General features: G+C 50.8%; 1 protein-coding gene, 1 non-coding gene and 2 pseudogenes across 3 annotated transcripts; 3 read left to right on the top strand and 1 right to left on the bottom strand.

Moving 5' to 3' along the window:
- On the bottom strand, window positions 1-2,052 carry LOC115029740 (vacuolar protein sorting-associated protein 52 homolog; annotated as a pseudogene).
- A 3,228-nt stretch (window positions 2,053-5,280) lies between these two features.
- On the top strand, window positions 5,281-11,730 carry LOC147000436 (spliceosome RNA helicase DDX39B-like). The gene is made up of 7 exons (XM_085833356.1): window positions 5,281-5,369; window positions 7,199-7,317; window positions 9,495-9,626; window positions 10,813-10,922; window positions 11,039-11,183; window positions 11,281-11,428; window positions 11,521-11,730. Exons 1-7 carry the CDS (start codon window positions 5,354-5,356, stop codon window positions 11,535-11,537), a joined length of 687 nt encoding a protein of 228 aa, XP_085689482.1. The 5' UTR covers window positions 5,281-5,353; the 3' UTR covers window positions 11,538-11,730.
- LOC115029841 (small nucleolar RNA SNORD83) lies at window positions 5,424-5,499 on the top strand. The gene has a single exon (XR_003835397.1). It is a non-coding gene; the product is annotated as a small nucleolar RNA SNORD83 (small nucleolar RNA).
- A 9,103-nt stretch (window positions 11,731-20,833) lies between the features above and the next one.
- LOC110287649 (H-2 class I histocompatibility antigen, D-K alpha chain-like) lies at window positions 20,834-24,529 on the top strand (annotated as a pseudogene). Its single transcript, XR_015046006.1, has 7 exons — window positions 20,834-20,948; window positions 21,141-21,410; window positions 21,596-21,871; window positions 23,550-23,825; window positions 23,953-24,063; window positions 24,242-24,274; window positions 24,448-24,529. The product of XR_015046006.1 is annotated as an H-2 class I histocompatibility antigen, D-K alpha chain-like (transcript).
- Window positions 24,530-24,777: the final 248 nt, after the last annotated feature.

Here is a 24,777-nt window from a genome sequence, read left to right as displayed (position 1 = left end):
TCAGAAGTTCGGCTTGTGTTTCGTCAGCTCTACCATGAGATGATGGATGTTGATGAGTTTGGTCCTGGTCGGGAGTGCGCGGAGCAGGTGCTGAGACAGCACCTGGTGGAAGACATGGTTGAGCTGGGTCAGCTGGGTCAGCGCCCCCTGCACAGAGGAGAGTCAGGGTCAGACTCATGGTGACCTGAGCTGTCAGAGCGTCACCAGAATCTCAGGCACAGATGCTTGTTGGCCTTCAGGGCATTTGTGTGATGTGGAGCCCAGGGGAAAGAGCAAGGAAACAGACAGCCATGGGACACAGGCAAAGGATGGGAGTGGTCGGTCACCTGGATGATGCTGGTTCCATTTCGGAAGTTGGTAAAACTCCATATTACATCCTAACTCAGGGACTCCACTGATATCTTCCAGGAACTACCAAATCCACGGATCAGCTGAGTGACTTGGGCTGACTGCCAGAATGATCTCAGAGCAAGAAGCGAAGGCCTACACCTGCCTTCCTGGCAGACACAACCCCCAGCTGCCCCAGAAACTCCTGTTCCCAGTCAGGACAGGAGTTGTCTGCCTAAGTTGGCTCCTTCGGCAGTACCCAACCCACCACTCAGTGTGACCACAAGACCCTCTGGTTACCCTCGTCTGCCCTTACATAGTGGGGCAGAGTGTCCAGTCCCCCAAGGCGCTGGGGGTCAGTGCTGTGGACACTGTGGACATTCATCTCCAGGATCAGCTCAAACCGAGGCAACAGCAAGGCAAGCGCCTGCTCCCAGTACCTGCAGGCTTAATCAGAGTCAAAGGTCAGCTGACTGGGGTGCAGTCTGCCCAGGGAGCACAGCACCCTTCAGGGTGACGGTGAGTGGGTGTGCCCGACGCCAATGCTGCCCCTGGGACACAGGAATGGGAATAAGAGTGAAGGGCATCAGGTGAGGCAGAGCCCAGAGTCAGGATGGAGTTGTTTGCGTAACATAAAAAGCTGACCGCATCAGGACACCAAGGACCAGAGCTCAGTGACCTGTCCAGGGCAGGGACGTCCCTCTTCACTGCTATGTTGTGGAACCGGAGAACAATGTGGATACAGAGAAAAACCCGTGGTGCTGTCATCTCACTGGCTGAGCTTGGGTCCCCCATCCTGGTGTGTCAGAGCCAAGTAGGACTCCAGGTGTTTCTGTGGCAGACAAATGAATGTTACCTTGTTGTTCAAGTGGCTGTAGGCAAACAGATGCACATTTCTTTGGGGACAAGGCACTGGCCAGGGAGACAAGCTTCTTCCCTGTCCACAGTCACTTCAAGTGGCCTGACCTGCTCACAAGCCACACTTATGTAAGTTCCCCACAGCAAAAGCTGGGGCTGAGCTTGGGATGGGAGCTCCAGGGCCAAGGCTTAGAGAACACTCATTCTCCAGGAGTTGCTGTCTGCCTGTGCAAAGGCCCAGAATTTGGAAGCTCACCAGTGTCATGGAGAGCGGGCAGCCCATGACAGCGTGGAACAGGTCATGTGCAGCCAAGCCAGACAGGATGAAAAATTCACAAATGTAAAGATACTCACGGAAGAATTGCGAGAAGGGCATAGTGCTGGCTGCAGAAGAGGTCCTCGAATGGATACTACCGAGACAGAGAGAGACACGGATGGGTCTCGCACTGACCCCGTGGATGTGGAGACTCAGCACAGCTTAGTAATCAGAGCTCACAAGACCACACACCCAACCTCCAGGCAGGGAGGAGCACCCTGAACAGGCACTGAAGATGGGGCACAGGGCACAAGAAAAGCCCTCCCTACTGACTGCTGCCCCCACATCCACTTCAACTGTTGTCTCCTGACAGTCACGCCCCAGCCAGTCTCCTTCTGCTAACCTCTAAGTCCATGGCCCCAAACTAACACTTAGAGAACTGATCTCTGGCCACAGAGGGGATGCCTCTCATACCCTCTGCTCTCCACACTGGGCAGTATGGGGCACCAGGATGGGGACTCGAGCTCAGCCAGTGAGATGACAGTACCACAGGTGCTCAGGGTAAAGATGGTGTTCCTGCTTCCAAGGGACAGCTTCGAGAACAAGCGTGAACAGCATCGGAGTCAGGGAAAACAATGAGACCAACTGCACCAGGCCCAACAAGCCAAGGCCTGAGGATCCCAGGAAGCTAAATATGGCCGGGACAGTCCTTTCCAAAGCCAGGGCCTTGCTTTACCTGACACCTGTAACAGCCATCAAAGTTTTACAAACCCACTGAAATGAATGTGAAAATCTGTCAGAGTGATGTGTGCTTCTTGGAGAGGAAGCTCTCGCTTCAAAGGTTGAGAACCACACAGTGGGTAAGAAACACAGCCCTGGGCTGGAGAGATGGCTCAGAGGTTAAGAGCACTGACTGCTCTTCCAGAGGCCCTGAGTTCAATTCCCAGGAACCACATGGTGGCTCACAACCATCTATAATGGAATCTGATGCCCTCTTCTGGTGTGTCTGAAGATAACTACAGTGTACTCATATAAATAAAATATTTTAAAAAAATACTTAAAAAAAAAGAATCTGAATGTGAACTTCATTTTCCCATCCTTGACCTGAGGGTTGACTGGCAGGTAAATTTAAGGATTGAGAATTCTTAGACTTTGTGGAGGGCATAACTGGCAGATGGAGAACCTTCCAGAATCTGTGTCACTGTACTGTGTGCATCTGTTGGGACAGGATGAGGCTGTGGGACCTGAGTGTGAACAGGGCTGTACCCAGATGAGCTCTTTGTTGTCCAAGATGGGGTCACCCCCAGCTCTGTCACCTCCAGGCTCTGCTCTCTTCATCACTGTGAAGCACACGCTGAGAGTCTGTGATCACAGGGACACAGGATGGCCAGAGCCTTGTCCTGTCCTCGAGATTATGAGCAGCCCAGGCTGCTGTCTTGACTGTGGCTCTTTACTTTGTGTTCTATGTCTTTTCATTCATCTTTAGTTTGTAAGGAGGACTGGGCCTATTCTTGTTCCTGAGAGTTCTGTCTGTCTGTCTTGTTCTCCTCATGGATGCCCATGTGTGACAGCAATAGGAGGTGTTTTCCCATTCTTGTCTCAACAAGACACAACAAGGGCCCTACTCTCAGGACTCTATGGGCTAAGCAGATGAACTAAACACTCCTGAGCGCCTGCCTCCTTCCAGGGGCCTCTGTGAAGTTCTCCCCATCTTTCCCCAACTAACCCTGGATTGCAGGATCCACACAGAGGAGGGATCCACAGGCTCTCATCTCAGATCTGGTCCTATTGGGTCTGTGCTGTGCCATGTGGGGAAAGAGCAGCTTGCATCAGTCTGGGCTGACCTTTGAGTCAAATCCACCTTCCTCTGCCTCTGCTGGGATTAAAGGCGACCATCTCCGCAACCGCCCAGCATGACAGATTTAAAAGGGGGAATTCTAGAAGAAGAAAAGGGAAGGCAGTATGTGCAAAATGCTAAAGGAGGCCAGAGATCTTGTGATCTCCGAGGTTTCCATTGCTCGGCATAACCGAGAATTAGACATTGTTTTCCTAACCTGTCTGTGTGCAAGCTTACTGGCCTCTGTGTGAAACATTTTAGCGTGTTTATATATCTTTCTCCTAGGAGTTTGAAAATGGTTTGTGATCTGGAGGCGTTGTCTATGTCTGTGTGTCTGTGCCTCTGGTTGTGTGTCATTATCATACCTTACCAAGAAACTAACAGACTTTCAGCTCCTTGGCTGAGCCGTCCTTTCTGCTGGATCTAATAGTGGGGAACTGAAGCTGGATCAGTGGCTCATTCCTGTATTCCCAAGGCCTGGGAGGTTGAGGTGGGCGTTTGCTGGAGTTGAAGGCTGCCCGGGGCTAAAGTCTCAAAACAGAGGGGGAGGGTGGCAAAGCTGCAGTCCTTCTCTGCAGGACCCACAACACCCTTGTGCTACTCAAAATGCTCTGAGGGTTGGGATCAAGTCTGAGGCTGGGTTTGGTGTAGGAGCCTGCAGATTAGCTGGTTAGCCCCCCCCCCCCAATCATAAAATCAGAATCATCTGTACTTCTCCTTGGCTGTGCAGCACAGTGTCCTCTAGGGGGCTGTCTAGCCCCTCCCTTAGTTTTAGCTCCCTTTTCCCTCAGTATTTGTAACTATGTCTGAAAGCTTAATTGATATCAGTAAACCATTGTGAACAGGAGTGGAGTGCTCCTGTACGCATGTGTTAGCCATTGGGATTCAGGATTGAGAAGGGGAAGAGGTTTGCTGTCGAGTAAGGTTCCTGGTTATTTCTTTTTCTTTTTTTTTTTTTTTTTTTTTGGTTTTTCGAGACAGGGTTTCTCTGTATAGCCCTGGCTGTCCTGGAACTCACTTTGTAGACCAGGCTGGCCTCGAACTCAGAAATCCGCCTGCCTCTGCCTCCCGAGTGCTGGGATTAAAGGCGTGAGCCACCACGCCCGGCCCTAAATTTTTATCTGGTTTTTTTTTTTTTTTTTTTGGTTGGTTATTTCTTTCCCCTTGAAATTGGACAAGTCCACGTGTCACAGATCACACATCCAGCACTCACCTAGTGTCACAGCTCACACTCACCTGGTGTCTCAGCTCACACACTCACCTAGTGTCTCAGCTCACATTCACCTACTGTTACAGCTCACACTCAGCTGGTGTCTCAGCTCACACACTCACCTAGTGGGTTGCACATGGTTTGACTTTTATCTCAGGCACCGAGGAAGCAAAGGCTCCAGACCAGGGAGACTGTCTGACAGTTCAGTTAGGAAAGCTTGCTTGTGGTTTGATTGTTGGGTGGCGCCTCACACTTGCTGGCGGCTTTTTGCTTTCTTCATTTGTGTAAGGAAGCTGTGACTTTGGAGTCACACGTGCCTTGTTGTGTAGATCAGCTAGGGCTGTGCAGAGCGATCCTGTCTTAGAGTTTGAGTGGAGGCGGAGAAGCTGAGTGTCCATCCCTTCCTCCATCCCCCTCAGCCCCCTGGTGCTGAGGAGGTCGCTTTGTTTCTTATGGGAGGCACAGGAGTCACTGCAGGCCTGAAAGCTAATAGTTCGTTTACAGTCAACTACAGAATGGACACACTGGTATTGGCAAGGTGGCCCACTGCCTTTAATCTGCACTTGGGTGCCAGACAGGCTGATCTACAAAGTGAGTTCTAGGCCAGCCAGGGCTATACAGTGAGGCCTCGTCTCAAACAAAAGGGATGGGGGAGAATTCTGGGAGACTGGAACATTGTCCTTTCTCCTGGTTGGCAGGTGGCAGTGTTTTTTGGCGGTCTGTCTATCAAGAAGGACGAAGAGGTGCTGAAGAAAAACTGCCCACACATCGTCATGGGGACTCCTGGCCGAATTATAGCCCTGGATCAAATAAGAGCCTGAACCTCAAACACATTAAACACTTTATTTTGGATGAGTGTGACAAGATGCTTGAACAGCTCGGTGAGTGGTGGTGCCCAGGCCGCAGCTCAGGTGGTTTGGGGAGCAGCCCTTTGAGCCAAATGATGTATGTTTGACATAGGAGCACTTGTGTGCAAGGACGACCCTTATCTATCACCCATGACTGATGGCTCTGGGCCTCCTTCTCTTCCCCTGGTGCTCCTTTCTGTAGCAGGGAACAGAATGTGCTGATGCTACAAGTCCTCACCACCACCCTCTCCTTAGGGATGGACCATGTACTGGGTGTTACACAAGAGCAGCAGGTGCCTGCCCTTGTATCCCAGTATAGCATGCGTGATCAGGATTCTTAGGTGTGCAGGTTTCTGGAGTTATATTGTGTAGTTCATCTGGTAAATGTTCACAGGAGATGATGTCTTCTGGTGTTGTAGTGTTGCAAGTGGGGTTAAAAGAAAAATTTCATTAAGAGTTTCATTTGGGAGTGCTAGAGAAATGGCTCGTTAGTTAAGAGCACTTGGCTGCTCTTGCAGAGGACCTCGTTTCATTCCCAGCATCCATATGAAAGCATATAACCCCTATATATAGCTCCGGTTTCCAGGGCTGCCTGAAACCCTCCTTTGGCTTTTTTGAGCACTAGGTGCATTCATGTTGCTTAGATGTACATGGGATGAGTATAAATAATAAAATAATTAGCTCCAGGTGCTAGTTTTGGCACATGCCTTTAATCCAAGCACTTCAAGAGTCTAAGGCAGGCGAGTCTCTGAGTTGGAGGCCCATCTGGTCTACGGAGTCAGTTCAAGGATATCCAGGACTAGACAGAGAAATTTTTGAAAAATCTTTTTTTTTTTTTTTAAGGCTTAACCTGCCTTTAATCCCAAGGGCTACATAGTGAGCCCTTATCTTTAAAAGAGGTGGGGGAGAGAATTGATTTTGTTGGGAGAGTAGAAAAGAGTGTAGCTCTAGAGAAAAGTCTTTACAAATGGCCTTTGACTGTCCCAAGATGGCACACTGGTAGCATTAGATCGGCTGTATCTGTCTCATGGAACAGGGTATGTGAGGCGAGAGGTGAAGGTGGAAGGCACAGTGGACGGGTATAGAGATTAAGTTCTGAGACGGGCATAGGGAGAGCAGCGGGAAAGGGCCTTTAGTGGTGTTTTCTTGGAGACTGTATGTATGTATGTATGTATGTATGTATGTATGTATGTATAGGTCTTCTTGTGTAGCACTAGTTGGACTGGAAATTACATTAGAAACCAGGCTGGCCTCAAACTCAGAGATTTGCTTACCTCTACCTCCTGAGTTCTGGGATTACAGATGTAAGTTTATTATTTTTAAGTGTGTATGTGTGCATGCATGCTTGTGCCCATAGAGGACAGAGGCAGGGAACCACCCTGGAGCTAAGTTACAGGCAGTCGTGGGAGCTGGGAAGCTAATGTGGGTCTCTGTAAGAGCAGCAAGTACCCGGGGCTGCTGGACCTTTGTCCAGCCTCATACTCCATATTTAAGGGCTGCTGTCCCCTGAGCCTCTCGTGAACTTTGTCCCCATTTTGTGGATTCGGTCATATTTCTTGTCTAAACACAGGAGTGGAACTTGACCCCAAGTCTTTTTCTAAGCGCATTCTTTATTCCATGCTGTTACTAGTATACACAGCTCCTGGTCCTCCAGCCTGGGCCTCCTAAATGCTGGGATTACAGGCATGTGCCACGAAGCCTGGCTCATTCCTGAGATCATGGAACTGCCACATCTCTGCAGTGGCTCCCCTCAGAGTTTCATTGGCCTCACCAGACTTATGTCAGAGACTCACTTCTTCTGTGTGTGTGTGTGTGTGTGTGTGTGTGTGTGTGTGTGTGTGTGTGTGTTTTCTCCCCTGCAGACATGCGTCGGGATGTCCAGGAAATTTTTCGCATGACCCCCCAGGAGAAGCAGGTCATGATGTTCAGTGCTACCTTGAGCAAAGAGATCCGCCCAGTCTGCCGCAAGTTCATGCAAGATGTAAATACCCTTCTACCTTCTCTCCCTCCACTCCCCGCCCGCTGCCTCCTCCCCCTCCTCGCCCTCTTCCTCCAGACTCCCTTGTCCTTCAAGCACCAAGAAGGGAGCTTGTGCCCGCCTGGGAGCGACAACTCCTTGAAGAAAAACACAGAGGCAGAGACAGTTAGCGATAGGGTCTGCGCGTGCCAGGGAAACTCCGGAAGACTTGGTCGGGTTAACGTGAGAGCGGGTAGTGTTTGACATTTTTTAATCACGACATTTTGAACCTCTTCTCCCTTTGGGGGTAGGGCAAAATTTTGTGCCCTACCACCCTCCCATCGTCTCCTACACACCCCCTTCAGCCACGCAGCCTCCGGGTGGCACGGAGCGTTCAGCTGGAGCCTCTGCTCACCGAAACTCTACATGTCAGTGGCAGGAGAGCGAGAGAGGGACAGTCAGGTGCAGGGCCTGTCCAGAAGAAGAACAAACAAACAGCACCATGAATCGGCCCTTCCCAACCTCCAGGAGCGGGGGCCTTTGGCACCTCAGCCCCCAGTCCCCTCCTCCTCCCCGCCCATACCTCCTTGCGCCCATCGGAGCCTTGGTTGATGTGAGCTGGCAGCAGAGAAGCACTGAGGCACGATGGCAGAAGGCAGACCTGCGAGCAGCGGATGGCAGCCGCGGAGGCCACGGGAGCCTGACCAGATGCTGAGGACCAATCCAGCCTCTTTTTCTGTTCCCGGTTTTTTCCTGAACCTAATGTGCTGTACCCCATTTTCCCCATACTTGTTGGGGGAGGAAGTGTCCTGAGTGGGGTGGTGGATTTTTTTTCTCTCATTTTTTTTAAGTTGAGGGTTATGGGAACTGTCGAATGGGAAGCTGTACTGACAAGCGACCACATGGGTATCAGAGCCGAGACTGAGCAGTGGGTCCTTCCACCTCTCCTGGGCCCTTCCCTTGAGAAGATGATGGCTTTCTCTTGGGCTGGGCTTGGGGCAGAATTAGGCAGCTGTGGGACTTATTTGAGGAGCCTGTCTTCCAGAAGAGGTTTCTGTGACCCCACCTTGGTCCCTGGCTCTGTGTGGAGAGTGGGAAGTCCAGCCTGGGGTTAACTGTCGCAGTGTTTGCTCCTTCCTTCCCTTCAAGGGTTAGGGGTGGGGACGCTTATTTTTATCTTTTATGAAATGTAAGGCGGTTTCCTTTCCATTGCTTTTTCACCTTTGATGCTAAAAGATTGTTGTATTAGAACTGAAGAGAAAAACTGCAGCCAAGCTATAAATCTCACAGCAGCTGCCAGGAAGGAGATGGAGAGAGGAAGAGAAGCCATGCCCTTTAGTTAGGAGTTAGTTAGAAAGCAGGCAGGCTCAGTGATGGAGGTGTGAGGGCATCTGAGGGGTTGGGGACTCAGGGTCAGGTCAGGAGGAGCTGCTTAGGGTATTGCCTGGTACCAGGAGAGGTGAGGAGAGGGCAGGCTGTGCTGAGTTAGGGCTCAGAGAGGCGGCCTGGCCTGGCCTGGCCTGCCTGACCGTGGCAGCTGTGGGTGAGGGAGGCTGCAGTCTTGTTGTCTGGGACCATTGTCCCTGACCCCACAAATGTAGATGGTTTTGACTGAATTCAGAGGCCATTCTCTTCTAAAGCTGATCTGGTGGCTCAGAGCAGGGTGTCTCTCACCTTGAGCCGTGTTTGCTCCTCTTTGATGGCATTTTATAGAATGTACTACCTCAGCCACCTGGGAGCTGGGGTCAGTGAGCTGCTGATGCCTGGCTATTATAGTGTCCATTGCAACCTTCTGGTCTTGAGGACATTTGCTAAAGGACAGCTAAGTAGGGCAGTTGTCCCTGTCATGTTCTGGTGACATTGCTGCCTCTCCTGGGTGTTCTGGCATGCTCTCCCCTTGAGCACCATACCCTGTTATCTTTCCTCCATTTCCACCTGGCAACTGGCACCTTGCTCTGTGCAGAGCTCCCATCTCTAATCATTGTCAATTGGGCTTAAAAGTCAATTGATGTGGGTGCTACCAGATCTAGCTGGAAAGAGACCTCAGCACAGAGTCTTCTTTGTGGTGGGGAGGGGTTTTCAGTCTTCTCTCTCCTCCCCATCCTTCCATGGGGTGTTTTGGAGATCAGCGTCCTCCACCCCCCCCAGGTTTAACCCCCCCACTCTGCCCTCCTCCTGCCCCCACCCCTCCTCCCCCTCAGCCTATGGAGATCTTCGTGGATGACGAGACCAAGTTGACGCTGCACGGGTTGCAGCAATACTACGTGAAACTGAAGGACAACGAGAAGAACCGGAAGCTCTTTGATCTTCTCGATGTCCTCGAGTTCAACCAGGTCAGTATCGAGGGTCTGTGTAGGTGAGAGCACTGCAGCTGTGTCTCCAGCTGTGGCAGAAGCCTGTGTAGAAGTAGCCTGTGGTTGACGGGCCGTGTAGGTAAGGAGGTGAATCGGTGGATGGAGCAAGTCCCAAGTGGAAGATGAAGTTGGGTAAGAGCTGAGGTAGAGTACTTGATGACGTCAGTAAGTGGAGCAGAGCTCTGCAGGCACCTGGCACTTCCCTAAGAGCGTGGCAGCCTGTGCTAGGCCACTGTAGAGCTGTGGGGCTCTTGGTGTTGGAAGAGGATCGTTTGGTTCTCTAGACTGTAGTTCTCATTCTTAACATGTTGAGAGGTGGCCTCACCCTGTGTGCTGGTCTTATGGGTTTGAGGTCTTGTATCCATGCAGCTCAGAGGCCAGGATGTTCAGAAATTAAGGTCTAGGATGTACATGCAGTCAGGTTGAAGGGCAGAAAAAAAAAAACCATTTGTGAAGGGATATTTGGTCTCCTTTAGAAATTCTGCCAGGTCTGGGAGGTGGTAGCACATGCCTTTCAACCCAGCATTCAGGAGGCAGAGGCTGGCAGCTCTTTAGTCTACAGAGTGCGATGCAGGATGCCAGGACTACACGGAGAGGGGCTGCCTTGAAAAGCAAAAAAACCAAAGTTCTGCTAGATGTGTTAGCAGACATCTTTAATCCTGAGCAGTGGGCAGAGACTGGTGGATCTCTGTGAGTACAAGTGGGGTCAGCCTGGTCTCATGTTTCAGGACTAGGGCTAATAGAGAAACCCTGTCTCAAGCTTTCTGCTCTCCAGAGAATGCACATTGAGTTCATAGCACCTGTCCATGTAACTGGCCCCAGGTCATCAACAAACACTCCTGTAAGTGCACCTGGCAGACACCCACAAAACCACACACACAGAAATCTTCAGAACTCCAAAGGTCAGATTTCTGGGACTGGGGAAGTGGCTCAGAAGTTAAGAGAACTTTTGTTTTTCCAGCAGTTCCCAAGTTAATTTCTCAATACCTATGTCAGCTCCCAGTCATGTAGTTACAGTGGCGGAAGAAGATGGTCCAGTGTCCTCTGCTGGCCCTCCAGGCACCAGGTGCACATGCACAAGCGTGTGCAGGCAAAACCCACACAACTTGAACTTAAAAATCAAGACTGGTAAGCTGGTGCATACATCACGCCCGTGCTCCCTCAGGTGGTGATCTTTGTGAAGTCCGTGCAGCGCTGCATCGCCCTGGCCCAGCTTCTAGTGGAACAGAACTTCCCAGCCATTGCTATTCACCGTGGAATGCCCCAGGAGGAGAGGTGGGTTGGAGGCGTGCACGTGTGTGTTGTGTGTGTGTCCATCTGGGTCCTGTCCTGTGGAGGAGGCAGTGTGGAGAGAAGAGAGTCTCAACCCTCTCATTTACTCTCTCACAAAGGCTCTCTCGGTATCAGCAGTTCAAGGATTTTCAGCGGAGGATTCTTGTGGCTACCAACCTGTTTGGCCGAGGCATGGACATTGAGCGTGTGAACATTGCTTTCAACTATGACATGCCAGAGGACTCGGACACCTACCTGCACAGGGTAAGCTGCCCGCTCACCCCACTGCCCGTGTGTGCTGAGCACCCTCCTCTCCACTGTCTTCCCTGGGAGGCTTGCAGTCTAACCCTTCTCCTTCCAGGTGGCCAGAGCGGGCCGGTTTGGCACCAAGGGCTTGGCCATCACATTTGTGTCAGACGAGAACGATGCCAAGATCCTGAATGACGTTCAGGACCGTTTCGAGGTCAACATCAGTGAGCTGCCCGATGAGATTGACATTTCCTCCTACAGTGAGTACCACCTATACATGTGTGTGCGTGTGTGTGTGTGCATGTGTGTGCGTTTCCCATTTTGTATCTTACTGTGACTGTTTTTTCTCCAGTTGAGCAGACACGGTAGAGGACTCACCTGTTCAGTCTGCTGTAGAAGAGGTCACGGGTCAGGAGGAGACACTACCGCCCCACCCGACACCGACACCTCTGCCCACCCTATCTATGCTTCTCTCTGTGTCACCACCACTCCTAAACCTAGTCCTGATTTATCAGAGTTGTTTGTTTGTTTTTGTTTTTTAACAAAACTAAGAATGAAACAACTGTGTCTGTGGTGTCTGTAAGTGCTCAGTTTATGGCTTGAACCAGGGTCATTCTGAGGGCTGTGAGCCGGGTTGTGGGGCAGCGTCATTGTCTTCTTTCTAAGTTGGCTGTGGACAGGGAGGCTGGGACACTGCTGGGGCTGGGAGGTAACAAGCCCCACATCCTGGTACCTCAGCTCCTTCAGCTGAGTTTCTTGTACCTCCCGGGTATCTAAGCGGGGCCTGGCAGGCCCTGCCTGAGCATGTGCGCACACACACACACACACACCTGGCAGTTTAGCTGTGTAAAGAGCCTGGAGTCCCTAGCTGGGATTAAGTGTCAACCAGGGCAGGGGCTGGAAGCCTTGGGAAGCTGTGGAGAGGTCTGGCCTGCCTTCCCTTTCTGTTTTTGGTCTGAGGCTCAGAAGGTCATAGGTGAAGCCCAGGCAGCTTCTTTTTTTTTTTTTTAAGATTTATTTATTATATGTAAGTACACTGTAGCTGTCTTCAGACACTCCAGAAGAGGGCGCCAGATCTCGTTGTGGATGGTTGTGAGCCACCATGTGGTTGCTGGGATTTGAACTCTGGACCTTCGGAAGAGGAGTCGGGTGCTCTTACCCACTGAGCCATCTCACCAGCCCCCAGGCAGCTTCTTACCTCAGACGTGCATCTGAGGTAGAGCAGGCCTGTTGCAGGATTATCTTGGGGTTCTTGGCAGTGGAGGGGCAGAGGTGGGAGTAACAGACCTGAGCTGCTGCTCCCTGGAACCGCAACCGCCTCTCTGGAGACCTTGATTGCACTTCTGGGTCAGGCATTGCTAAGGCACCCGGCCCATGGGCCCCCTGCCCGCTCTGACCTGAGAGAGGCTGGAACTTGTGTTGCTGGCTTGAGATCTCAGATCCACACAACTGTAGTTGCACTGCCAGCCTCAGCACAATTGGGTGTTGTGAGGGAGGCCATGTGGGTGGGCGTGCCTCAGAAGGGGTGGGTGGTATTACTCCAGGTCACTTGGGGGGATACCCATTTCTTCAGAAAGACATGCCCCAGAGCACAGGCTTCTCTGGGGAAGAGCAGTTGCCTCTGCTCTAAGGTATGAGCAAAAGTCTCATTCATACCTTCTGTGCCCCTGCCTGTACCTCTCTATGCCTCCCTGGGTTAGCAAAGAGGAGGATGGTCTCTGCACCGAAGAGCTTCCCCACAGTCAGGGTCTCATCAGGCGGAACTATACATACAGCCAAATACATACAAATGCTTCAGTCTCCGTTTCGTTCTTTGTTTTTATTTTCAGAATAGTTTATTAAGTTTTGACAGTATCTATCTAAATGCACTAAGTGTGCATTGCCTATGGTGGCCAGCAGAGGGTGCTGGGTCCCGAGGAGCAGGTTACCAGGATCTGTGAGCAAGTGCTTCTGCCTCTTAGCCCTCTGCTCCTGAGATCCTCATTTCTGAAGAGATCTGGCCACCACATCCTGGTGGGAAGGGATGGATGTTCACAGAGAAAGCCAGAAGACTTGCTAGGTTTCCCTACTCAAGACAATTACCATTAGGGTTCCCTTTGCCCAGTCCCATGTGCTGGATGGTTTTATATGTCAACTTGACACAAACTATGTCCATCACAGGAGGGAGCCTTACTTAAGACAATTCCTCCATAGGACTGGGCTGCAGGCACACCTTTAATCCCAGCACTTGGGAGGCAGAGGCAGGTGGATCTCTGAGTTCAAAGCCAGCCTGGTCTGCCAGAGCTGTCAGACAGAGAAACTCAATCCTGTCTCACAGTGGTGGGGGTTGGGGGAGCAGGCTGAACAAGCCAGTAAGCAGCCCTCTTCCATGGCCTTCACATCAGATCCTGCCGCTAGTTTCCTGCCGCTAGGTTCCTTCCGTGTTTTGACTTCCTTCCATGAGGAACAGTGATGTGGGAGTATAAGCCAAATAAACTCTCTCGTCCCCAAGATTCCTTGGTCATGGTGTTTACCACAGCAACAGAAACCCTGTGACTTGTCACTGTGAGGTTGGTCCTCACACAGTACAGTCTCCTCTAGCAAGCAAGAGGCCGATGTCTAACAGGAGAGTCCAAGATTCAAATCCTATAATCGGTGCAACCCTTTAACTCTTCCAAAACACCAAAACAGCTGCTGCCCTCTTCCAACTATCTCTAGAAACGTTCTTGCAGGTGGCAGCTGCCGTAGGAGCTAATGAGCCCCCAGGTCTATCTAAAAAAGAACCAGATGGTGAGGCTGGAGAGGTCGCTCAGTGGTTAAGAGCACTGGCAGCTCTTGCAGAGGACATGAGTTTGGTTCATAGCACACACGTGGTAGCTCACAATCATCTGTAATTCCAGTTCCAGGGGAGGGATCTGTCACCTTGTTATGGCCTCCATGGGCACTCCACACACATGGTGCACAGACATATATACAGACAAAATGCTCATACATAAGGTGAGATTTAAAGTCTCAAAAAAAAAAAAAAAAGATTCAGTGTTTTCTGTGGGTAATGTTGCTCCGAGGATACAGCATGCATATGGTGCACAGATGTGCATGCAAGCAAAACACATACGTAGAAATAAATCAGAGGTTGGAGATGGCTCAGTAGTTAAGAGCACTGGCTGATCTTCTAGAGGAGCCAGGTTCAATCCCCAGCACCCACATAGCAGCTTACAACTGTCGGCAACTCCAGTTCCAGAGACTCCCACACCCTCACACAGACACACATGTAGGCAAAACCTCAATGCACATGAAATAAAAATAATTATAAAACATACTTATTGAGTACCACGTAGTAGATTGAGGCATCTAAGAGGCTGCATGTCTCCCTGGAGGCAAGAGCTAACAGTGCCGATGGGCTTTTATTCTTTTCATTTACACTCTTTTATTACACACTGGAAGGTCGGACAGACCTGCTCACTTCAGCACCCTGCCACTTAAACAGAACCCCCTTCTGGCAGAAGCCTGGTCCAAGTCTGGTGAACGTTTACAAGGAAAGCAGGCAGTCAGCAACTGAGCATTATTCACAAGCATTAACTCTCAGATACAAACTGACAGTCGCTTTATCCTGGGAGCCTCCCTGGGACCATCCAGTGACGTGTGTGTGTCTGTGTGTGTGTGATTGAGTGTGAGTGTGTGTGTGAGAGAGAAAAAGTGTGTGTGTGTGAGAGAGAAAAAGTGTGTGTGTGTGAGAGAGGGAGAGTGTGTGTGTGATTGAGTGTAAGTGTGTGTGAGAGAGAAAAAGTGTGTGTGAGTGTGTGTATGAGAGAGAGTGTGAGAGAGTATGTGTGTGACTGAGTGTGAGTGTGTATGAGAGAGAAAGAGTGTGTGTGAGTGTGTGTACGTGCACACCAGCTCTTGTCTCTGCTCTTTGGAACAGTCCTGAGTTGTCTTGTGTTCACAATGACCTGGGAAACGTGCTCAGAACCCTGGGCCACTGAGAAGAATCTAAGCCATGTTATTTGACAGCAACTGAGATGCAAGCAAGCTTTGCAGTAGTTTGTTAGCATGGCAGCTGGGTTTTCAATGCTCTGCCACATTAATTAGTTAATTAATTAACACATCAGCTCCTGCCACTAGGTTTCTTCCGTGTTTTGACTTCCTTCAATGAGGAACAGTGATGTGGAAGTATAAGCCAAATAAACTCTCTCGTCCCCAAGATTCCTTGGTCATGGTGTTTACCACAGCAATAGAAACCCTGTGACATGTCACTTAATCTGAGTTCAAGTCTCAGCAACCACATGGTGGCTCACAACCATCTATAATGCAATTTGATGCCCTCTTGTGGTGTGTCTGAAGATAGCTACAGTGTATTCATATGCATAAAATAAGTAAATAAATTTAAAAAGATGTAGAACTCTCTTTCTGCTCCTCCAGTGCCACGCCTGCCTGGATACTGCCTTGATGATAATGGACTGAACCTCTGAACCTGAAAGCCAGCCCCAATTAAATGTTGTTCTCATAAGAGTTTCCTTGGTCATAGTGTCTGTTCACAGCTGTAAAACCCTAAGTAAGACAGTTACTTACGGGAGTAGGGGGTAACTCAAAGGCAGCTGAAAAGCCAGCCCATTCAACCCAGGGACCCAGGAACTCTGAGAAACTCGTTTGGCCCGCTGGGCTGCTCAGAATCCTCCAGAGGTAACTCTGGGAGCCGACGCTTGTGGACCAGGCCAGTTTCTCTTTCTCAGAAACCTGCTTGTTTACATCCTGAGTCCAGCTTTCTCCCTCACCTCCTGGGGGAGGTCTCAATTCTCCGATGTCCAAAAAGCTGCAAGCTCTGGGAAGATGGTGCTTTAGAGGCAAGCTGGCCGCGCTTCCGTGCTTCACGGCCATTGTTACCCTCAAAGCTTGAGGGCGGCTGCAATACCGATCAGGATATGTGGTTGCAGTTCCACAGATAGCCTGCAGGCGGCTCTCCTGGTCTATGAAACTATGAGTACACCCACGTGATTTGAACAAGACAAGGAAAACAGGAAACCACACTGTTGTCAAAAAGTGTGCCTCTTTCACAACACTTTCGAAATTGTTACAAGCCATCTGGGAAATTCTAGGACAGCGATGACAGTCTTTAAAGAATTTTTAAAAAAAGATTTATGTATTTGTTATACACTGTAGCTGTCTTCAGACACACCAGAAGAGGACATCAGATCTCATTACAGATGGTTGTGAGCCACCATGTGGTTGCTGGGATTTGAACTCAGGACCTCTGGAAAAGCAGTCAGTCCAGAACAACTGGAGCTACACAAAACCTTGAAAATAAATAAATGTGTGTGTGTGTGTGTATAAAACCATATTCAAAAATTTATCAGTATGTGTGTTTGCTTAACTCAGATCCTCTGGAAGGGCAGTCAGTGCCCTTAACCGCTGAGCCATCTCTCTACAACTCTCTACACCTTCATTTGAAGACCGATAGGGGAAGACCTAGTGTGGTTAGGAGGAGGCTCTCATTGCCCATCCCCACCGTGACACACTTCCTCCAACAAAGCCACGCCCACTCCAGCAAAGCCGCACTTCCTCATAGTGCCACATCCTGGGTCGGCCTTATTCAAACTATCGCAGTTCTCATTACTTGTACTTCTGGTAACCCAGCAAAATCTCACTGGCTCACCAAGGTGGACTTTGGTGCCACTGTTACTTTTGTCTGCCGTGGGTTCACATTTTGAGGCGAGAAGAGGGGTGTCAAGTCTACCATGACAATCCCATCACAAGACACGGGTGCACAATCGAATTTAGCAAGTTGTAAGCAGGGAAAACAGCAGGAGGGGCTGGTGGGTTACAAGGGAGCTGTTCAGATCAGCCCTACCTTTGCTGATAGTTACTCTGATGCGGAAACACTCTAAAGGAGGTGCCGGATGCTCAGGGACCCTTACCGTACCACACCGGTGCCCACAAGACTCACCCTGCATCTGTAGATGCACACAGAAATGCCCCTCCACTTACAAGGATTCAGAGAACACCCCAGAAACAGTAGCTGTACTACTTTAAATTAAGCCTGGTGATTAGTGCAACCCGGCTTGTTGCCTGTAGACTGTGCCGACTGGACAGACTAGGATGAGTGAAGATGTCGGCCAGCATGAGGCAGACCCTCCGCATCCATTCATGAATATGCACTATTAATTGGCTTAGACATGGCTCCTTATATCAACCAGGCAATCACAGCCTCTGTTTGATTTACTTAAAGGTGGAAAGGATTCCTTCTCTCTTCTCTCCCAGCAGCCAGAGAGACCCTTTGTTCTATTAAACACCATGTTACATACACCTGCCTCGCTATGATCCACAACACCCAATCCAGGTCTTTATATTCAAATCTTGCCCCCACAGGGACCCTAGAATGACTCCATACACCAACAGGGAGAGCACCTCAACTACTAACAGGGGTTGACACTTTATCCACTATAATTAGGACAGGAAGAAAGCGCACCTTAAAAACTATAGGTAAAGAACCTGGTGTAGCTGTTTTGCCCTTCCCTCTCCCAGACATCCAGTGTCTCCTGGGAAACCACACCCCTTTTGCTAATAGTCTCATCGGCTTCCTGGGACAGACAGACAACCATTATTCCAAAGATAAATTCCTGCAGCCACACCAGTCTTTAGGTGCCCCCCCCTCCACTGTGTTTTTGGTCTGCTATCCCATGGCCCCCAGACTTTTCACGGATGGAGAGCGACAGGGTGGGTGCTGTCTACATAGTATACCAAAGAGACACCAGCTCTGAGTCACATTTTCCCCCCCTCACAGATAAATCTCCCAATTTAGAGAACTGTATTCCATCTTCCTGGTCTTAACAAACCTGAAAGAACCAGCTCATCTTTATCCAGACACCACTTATACAGTCAGCTTACTCCCATGGCTAGCCTGCTCCTAGGTCAGACTTGGTAGTGACCCTTTTCCCCAACGAATAAGATTTCAAAAATGCTTTAACCTAGAACATATCCTATTGTAATCATCCATGTGTAGTCACACTCAGCACAGCTCAGCAGACCCCTCTCTGATAGCAACACAACAGCCGGTAAGATTGCTACAGTGGGGCCTTTACTCTGTTACCCTCACTGCTAAAGAACTCCCCTCAGCTCACCCATATTAACCTGAAAGGCTACAGCTCAAATTCCCCAGTAACCCCACTAAATACCTCAAACACATCCTCGGAACTTTCTCCTCCTGTGCCTCCCTAATTTGCACCCCTGATACACAACAATTGGGCACCAAGGCCAGAGACCCTAAGGCTAATGCCATCTTGCAAGAGTGATGTAGAGAGTTCTCCTTGCCTCCTGGGATTGAAGGCATGTTATACCTTGCCTGGACCTAAGCTTTTCACAGCCACTATGCCTCAAGATCTCCATGCCAAGATCCAGATCAGAAGCCTGAGTCTTCCATCCTCAAAATCTAGATCACAGACCAGAAGCCCCTGCTCCCTCTGTCTCCAGTTCTCCTTTGCCAACTCCAGAGGTCCAACTCCAGAGTGCAGAGGTCAGTAAGGAACCTGAGCCTGGGGAGAGATCAGATGACAAAGAGTCAGCAGCTCTCTTGGCCTCTGCACCCATGAGCCCCACCAAACGCCGAGTCCTGAACCATTACCTTACCCTCCGAAGCTCTGGATGGGTCCCAGATGGACGAGGTCAATGGATAAAGGATGAAAATGTTGAGTTTGACTCTGATGAGGAAGAGCCCCCCCCCCGATCTCCCCTTGGACTAACAATAATAACCCCTTTCCCCATTTGTCCTACAAATAAACCACAGTGGGTCCTGGGAGCACAATTAAAAAAAAAAGAGTGATGTCACCCACATTCCATCCATTTGGTACACAGAAATTTGTAATCATTACCATTGATACCTATTCCTATAAAAAAAAAAACTAATTAATCGCATGTTCTCCACTTTTGCTTTTACAGGGGTCCTTCTCCATATCAAAGATGATACTGGACCACCATTCAACAGCCATCAATTCTAAAATTATTGTCCACCGTACTGGTATCCCTCACAACCCTCAGGGCCAAGCTGTTATTGAAAGTACAAACCAAATACTTAAAAAGTTAATTAAATACAAAGCTTCCTACCACCAACACTGAATTAAACCTGGCATTATTCACACTGAATGTGTTCAATGTCTATGCCACCCAAGACAAACCTCCCATTGTTGTCACTGGACTCAACCACCACCTATGCTACCCATCCTGGTCAGATGAAGGACCCACTTGACAGGTGCTGGAGTGGACAGATTTCCTATTAACAGTAGGAAGGAGATTTGTTCGTATCTTTCCAGAGGACCAACCTCATCCTGTCTGGGTACGACCGACGACACCCCTCCAGTCAGATGGCATGCCTGGGGATCACAGAGAAAGCAAAGAGGAGACCGTGCAGGCCCCCGAGGCCACACAAGCAGGTCACCTGGGCGGACATTCACTTCCTCATTGACACAGCTCCCTGTTGCTGTTCTCCCCACCCCCAGCCCCTCAAGGCTCCTTCTCTGTCATTCCCATCGCTGTTTTTACCCTTCCTGACGCCATGCTTCAGCTAACCCCACTCCTCCTAACACTATGCTCTGCCTGTTTAACGTCAGGGAAACATCTGGGAAGAACCAGGCATCCGGACTGGAGACTGCACACTAGCAGGACATCAGAAACCCGTTATGATTCCTATCCACCCAATCGCCTCTTCCAGTGCTCATTCCCTTGCTTGCTTTCCTTGGCAATCAGACCCATCATGCATTAAGGACGGTAATACCTATGGAGGATGTCCCTATTGGTCCTGTAAGTTAAAAATGGGGGTGCGTGGGACACCCCACACTACAGATATACACCACGTTTGGATAAACATTGGAGAACCTTGGAACGAACCATGGAGAATGGGCTGATTCATAAAATTTATGTTCCCTTTGATACCAAACCCTCTTCCCAGTGAACAAGGGGGTCTACAGTGCTGAGACAATGACCTAGGTCCACCGGGACAATCTCAGGACTGAGAATGAAGATCCTTCTACATAAAACACAGCCATCTGGAGCTACAAAGGCTTCATATGGGAAGAAACACGAGGAGTCTGAGACTAAGCCCGAGGCTGAGAAGACAGGTCCTGAGGGAAGAGGCAAAGTCTCCTCCTTACAGATGAGAGTCCTGCACTCAGGCTTGGCAGTGTGAGCCGCCCACTCAGGTGAACAGAGCCTGGTCTCTGTGGGGTCCCTGTGGGGCTTACAGCCAGCGCCTCTGCTTTAAAGAGAAGCCTCTCTACACTGCATCCCTAAGCGCTTGTACCGCCATTGTATTCCCGGAAGTGGCTTTTCTTCTAGAAGACTCTAGGGTGTGACTTCTGAAGAGAAGAAGGAAGAGGAAGGATGGAGGTTAGGAAACAGTGAGTCGGGCCTGTGGGTCTCTCCTGGTGTCCTGGCAGCTTCTGGGTCAGAACTCGGAGACACCATGACGAACTGCGCTCTGTCCCCAGCACAGGGTTCAGGCAAAGTCTTAGTCTCCAGGCAGTGAGGTCAGGGGTGGAGAAGCCCAGGTCTGGGGATTCCCCATCTCCTCAGTTTCACTTCTGCTCCTAACCTGGGTCAGGTCCTTCTGCAGGGACACTGATGACGCGCTGGCAGGTCTCACTATCATTGGGTGGCGAGATCCCAGGAGCCAATCAGCGTCACCGCGGACGCTGGTTATACGGTCCACGCAGCCCGCGGGACTCAGACACCAGGGATCCCAGATGGGGGCGATGGCGCCGCGCACGCTGCTCCTGCTGCTGGCGGCCGCCCTGGCCCCTACTCAGACCCGAGCGGGTGAGTGCGGGGTCGGGAGGGAAACGGCCTCTGAGGGGAGGGGGGCGGCACCGGGGAAGCCGCGTCCCCGCGTGGCCCACCGGACCCTCCGCCCCTTCTCCACCCGCGTCCCGAGCCCAGCTCCCCTCCCGGCCCGCGCAGCCGCCCGGGGTCTGGTGAGGAGATCGGGGTCTCACCGCGCGCCGCCCCCAGGCCCACACTCGCTGAGGTATTTCTACACCGCCGTGTCCCGGCCGGGCCTCCGGGAGCCCCGGTTCATCTCTGTCGGCTACGTGGACAACACGGAGTTCGTGCGCTTCGACAGCGACGCGGAGAATCCGAGGATGGAGCCGCGGGCGCGGTGGATGGAGCAGGAGGGGCCGGGGTATTGGGAGGAGCAGACACAGATCGCTAAGGGCAATGAGCAGAGTTTCCGAGTGAGCCTGAGGAACCTGCTCGGCTACTACAACCAGAGCGCGGGCGGTGAGTGACCCCGGTCGGAGGTCACGGCCCCTCCACGTCCCGACACAGGGACGCTGACGTCCCGGGTCCCAAGTCCGAGGTTCGGAAACAGAACCGACCCGGGACCGGTTTCCCTTTCAGTTTGAGGAGGCCGCGGGCGGGCGGGGCCGGGCCGGGTGGGCGGGGCTGACCGCGGGCTCCCGCAGGCTCTCACACGATCCAGGCGATGTATGGCTGTGAGGTGGGGTCCGACGGGCGCCTCCTCCGCGGGTATGAGCAGTCCGCATACGACGGCAGCGATTACATCGCCCTGAACGAAGACCTGAAAACGTGGACGGCGGCGGACACGGCGGCGCAGATCTCCCGACGCAAGTGGGAGCAGGCTGGTGAAGCAGAGAGACACAGGGCCTACCTGGAGGGCACGTGCGTGGAGTGGCTCCGCAGATACCTGGAGCGCGGGAATGCGACGCTGCTGCGCACAGGTGCAGGGGCCGCGGGCAGCTCCTCCCTCTGCCCTCGGGCTGGGGCTCAGTCCTGGGGAAGAAGAAACCCTCAGCTGGGGTGATGCCCCTGTCTCAGAGGGGAGAGAGTGTCCCTGGGTCTCCTGATCCCTCATCACAGGGACTGCACTGACTCTCCCAGGGCTCAGCCTTCTCCCTGGACAGTGCCCAGGCTGTCTCAGGAGGGAAGGAGAGAATTTCCCTGAGGTAACAACAGCTGCTCCTTCAGTTCCCCTGTAGCCTCTGTCAGCCATGGCCTCTCCCAGGCCGGGTTCTCTGCCCACACCCACTGAGTGTGGACACTGACTCCTGTCCTGCTGAGTGTGTCAGCCCTTACACCTCAGGACCGGAAGTTGCCTTTACCTGATAAGAGACATGGACTCCCCTACACCAGGCTGGTTGCCCCAGTTTCTAGAACTTTCCAAAGAATACATTCTCACAGATCCCTCCCTATCTGTGGGGTTTGCACCCTTTTGACAACCTAATTCTCTCTATTCCTACAGTGGTGAATGGTCACATGAGCCCTTATGGGGTACCCTGGAGGAATATAAATCATGGAATTTCATTTTTTTTCTCTCTCTCTCTTTCTCTTTTTTTTTTTTTTTCCGATTTTTTTGAGACAGGGTTTTTCTGTATAGCCCTGGCTGTCCTGGAACTCACTTTGTAGACCAGGTTGTCCTCAAATCTGCCTGCCTCTGCCTCCTGAGTGCTGGGATTATGGACTGCCCGGCCTTTCTTTTTTCTTTACTTTTTTTTTTTTTTTTTTTGAAGCCTTATTTTGTTTCTAGTCAGTTTTTGTCTGCCCTGGAGTGATCCTGTTTCTCCATGCCCTTGTATTATCATTTGTATCAGTCTCCACAGGTGCCAGAGGAGACTGCTAACCTGGATAATTAGGCAAGTTAAATCAGGGTTCTAATTAAAAGAGAGATTCTTGTGAACTTAGACTGTTTCCTGTCGGAACTAAACATCCAGAAGCCTCCTGCTCTTCCTCTGCCCCCACAAGTTACAGTGCTACCCCCTAGTGAATCAAGACTTGGACTCTCAGACAGACAGGGTCTTCTGCAACCCAGGGCTGGAGTGAGAGGGAAGATCCACACACCCTGTGAGCCCACTGTGTTCCAGTGAGTGCTGCACTGGGGTCCACAGCACACTCCAGGGATCCTGTGTGACACACCTGTACCTTGTCCTCCAGAGACAGGGGCAGGGAGTCATTTTCTCTGGCCACAGACTTTGTGATGGCTGTTCACTCGGACTGACAGTTAATGCTGGTCAGCAAGATGACCACAGTGGTTGAGTCTCAGTGGTGGAACCCTTCCAGTAGCATATGCCCCTAATTTTGATATGAACTCAAACACATATTAAATTACTTATTTTCCATTCCCTATTCCATTCTGTGACTATCTCTCTCATGCTATTGAACATCACATAAGGATGACCATGTTCACCCACTGGCTCATGTGGATTCCCTCTTAGCTTCTTAGTCCTAAAAGAAAATGTGCAGTTCTGTGCTGAGGGGACCAGCTCTGCTTTTGGTCACTAGTGCAATGACAGTGTAGTGTCAAACAGACACAGAGTTCACTGTCATCATTGATTTAATTGAGTCTTGTGTAGATTTCAGTTTGTCTTGTTAATTGTGGAATTTCTTAAATCTTCCACACAGATTCCCCAAAGGCACATGTGACCCATCACCCCAGATCTGAAGTTGAAATCACTCTGAGGTGCTGGGCCCTGGGCTTCTACCCTGCTGACATCACCCTGACCTGGCAGTTGAATGGGGAGGAGCTGACCCAGGACATGGAGCTTGTGGAGACCAGGCCTTCAGGAGATGGAACCTTCCAGAAGTGGGCATCTGTGGTGGTGCCTCTTGGGAAGGAGCAGAATTACACATGCCATGTGTACCATGAGGGGCTGCCAGAGCCCCTCACCCTGAGATGGGGTAAGGAGGGTGTGGGTGCAGAGCTGGGGTCAGGGAAAGCTGGAGCCTTCTGCAGACCCTGAGCTGGTCAGGGCTGAAAGCTGGGGTCATGACCCTCACCTTCATTTTCTGTCCTTGTCCTTCTCAGAGCCTCCTCCATCCACTGACTCTTACATGGTGATCATTGCTGTCCTTGGAGCTGTGATCATCATCATTGTTGCTGTGGTGGCTTTTATGATGAAGAGGAGGAGAAACACAGGTAGGAAAGGGCAGGGTCCGAGTTTTCTCTCAGCCTCCTTTAGAAGTGTGCTCTGCTCATTAATGGGGAACACAGCCACACCCCACATTGTTACTGTCTCTAACTGGGTCTGCTGTCAGTTCTGGGAACTTCCAGTGTCAAGATCTTCCTTGAACTCTCACAGCTTTTCTTCTCACAGGTGGAAAAGGAGGGAACTATGCTCTGGCTCCAGGTTAGTGTTGGGGACAGGATTGTCCTGGGGACATTGGAGTGAAGTTGGAGATGATGGGAGCTCTGGGAATCCATAATAGCTCCTCCAGAGAAATCTTCTAGGTGCCTGAGTTGTGCCATGAAATGAATACATACATGTACATATGCATATATATTTGTTTTGTTTTACCCTAGGCTCCCAGACCTCTGATGAGTCTCTCCCAGATTGTAAAGGTGACACTCTAGGGTCTGATTGGGAGGGGCAATGTGGACATGATTGGGTTTCAGGAACTCCTAGAATCTCCTGTGAGTGAGCTGTGGGTTATTGGAATGTTATCTTCACAGTGATGGTTCAAGACCCTCATTCTCTACCATGAAGACAGCTGCCTGGTGTGGACTTGGTGACAAACAATGTCTTCACATATCTCCTGTGACATCCAGAGCCCTCAGTTTTCTTTAGTCAAGTGTCTGATGTTCCCTGTGAGCCTATGGGCTCAATGTGAAGAATGGTGGAGCGCAGTCCAC

The sequence above is a fragment of the Mus caroli genome, unplaced genomic scaffold (genome assembly GCF_978045245.1).
Source record: "Mus caroli unplaced genomic scaffold, Mus_caroli_1 scaffold_18, whole genome shotgun sequence".
NCBI classification, from domain to species: Eukaryota; Metazoa; Chordata; class Mammalia; order Rodentia; family Muridae; genus Mus; species Mus caroli.
Note: the sequence above shows the minus strand (reverse complement) of the source record. Positions and strands in the feature narration are given on the sequence as shown.

Bases quoted from the DNA above. Each gene is read 5' to 3' on its own strand.
- LOC147000436 (XM_085833356.1), top strand. The intron at 10,923-11,038 runs GTGGGTTGGAGG...TCTCTCACAAAG, and splicing joins GGAATGCCCCAGGAGGAGAG to GCTCTCTCGGTATCAGCAGT. The intron at 11,184-11,280 runs GTAAGCTGCCCG...TTCTCCTTCCAG, and splicing joins CGGACACCTACCTGCACAGG to GTGGCCAGAGCGGGCCGGTT.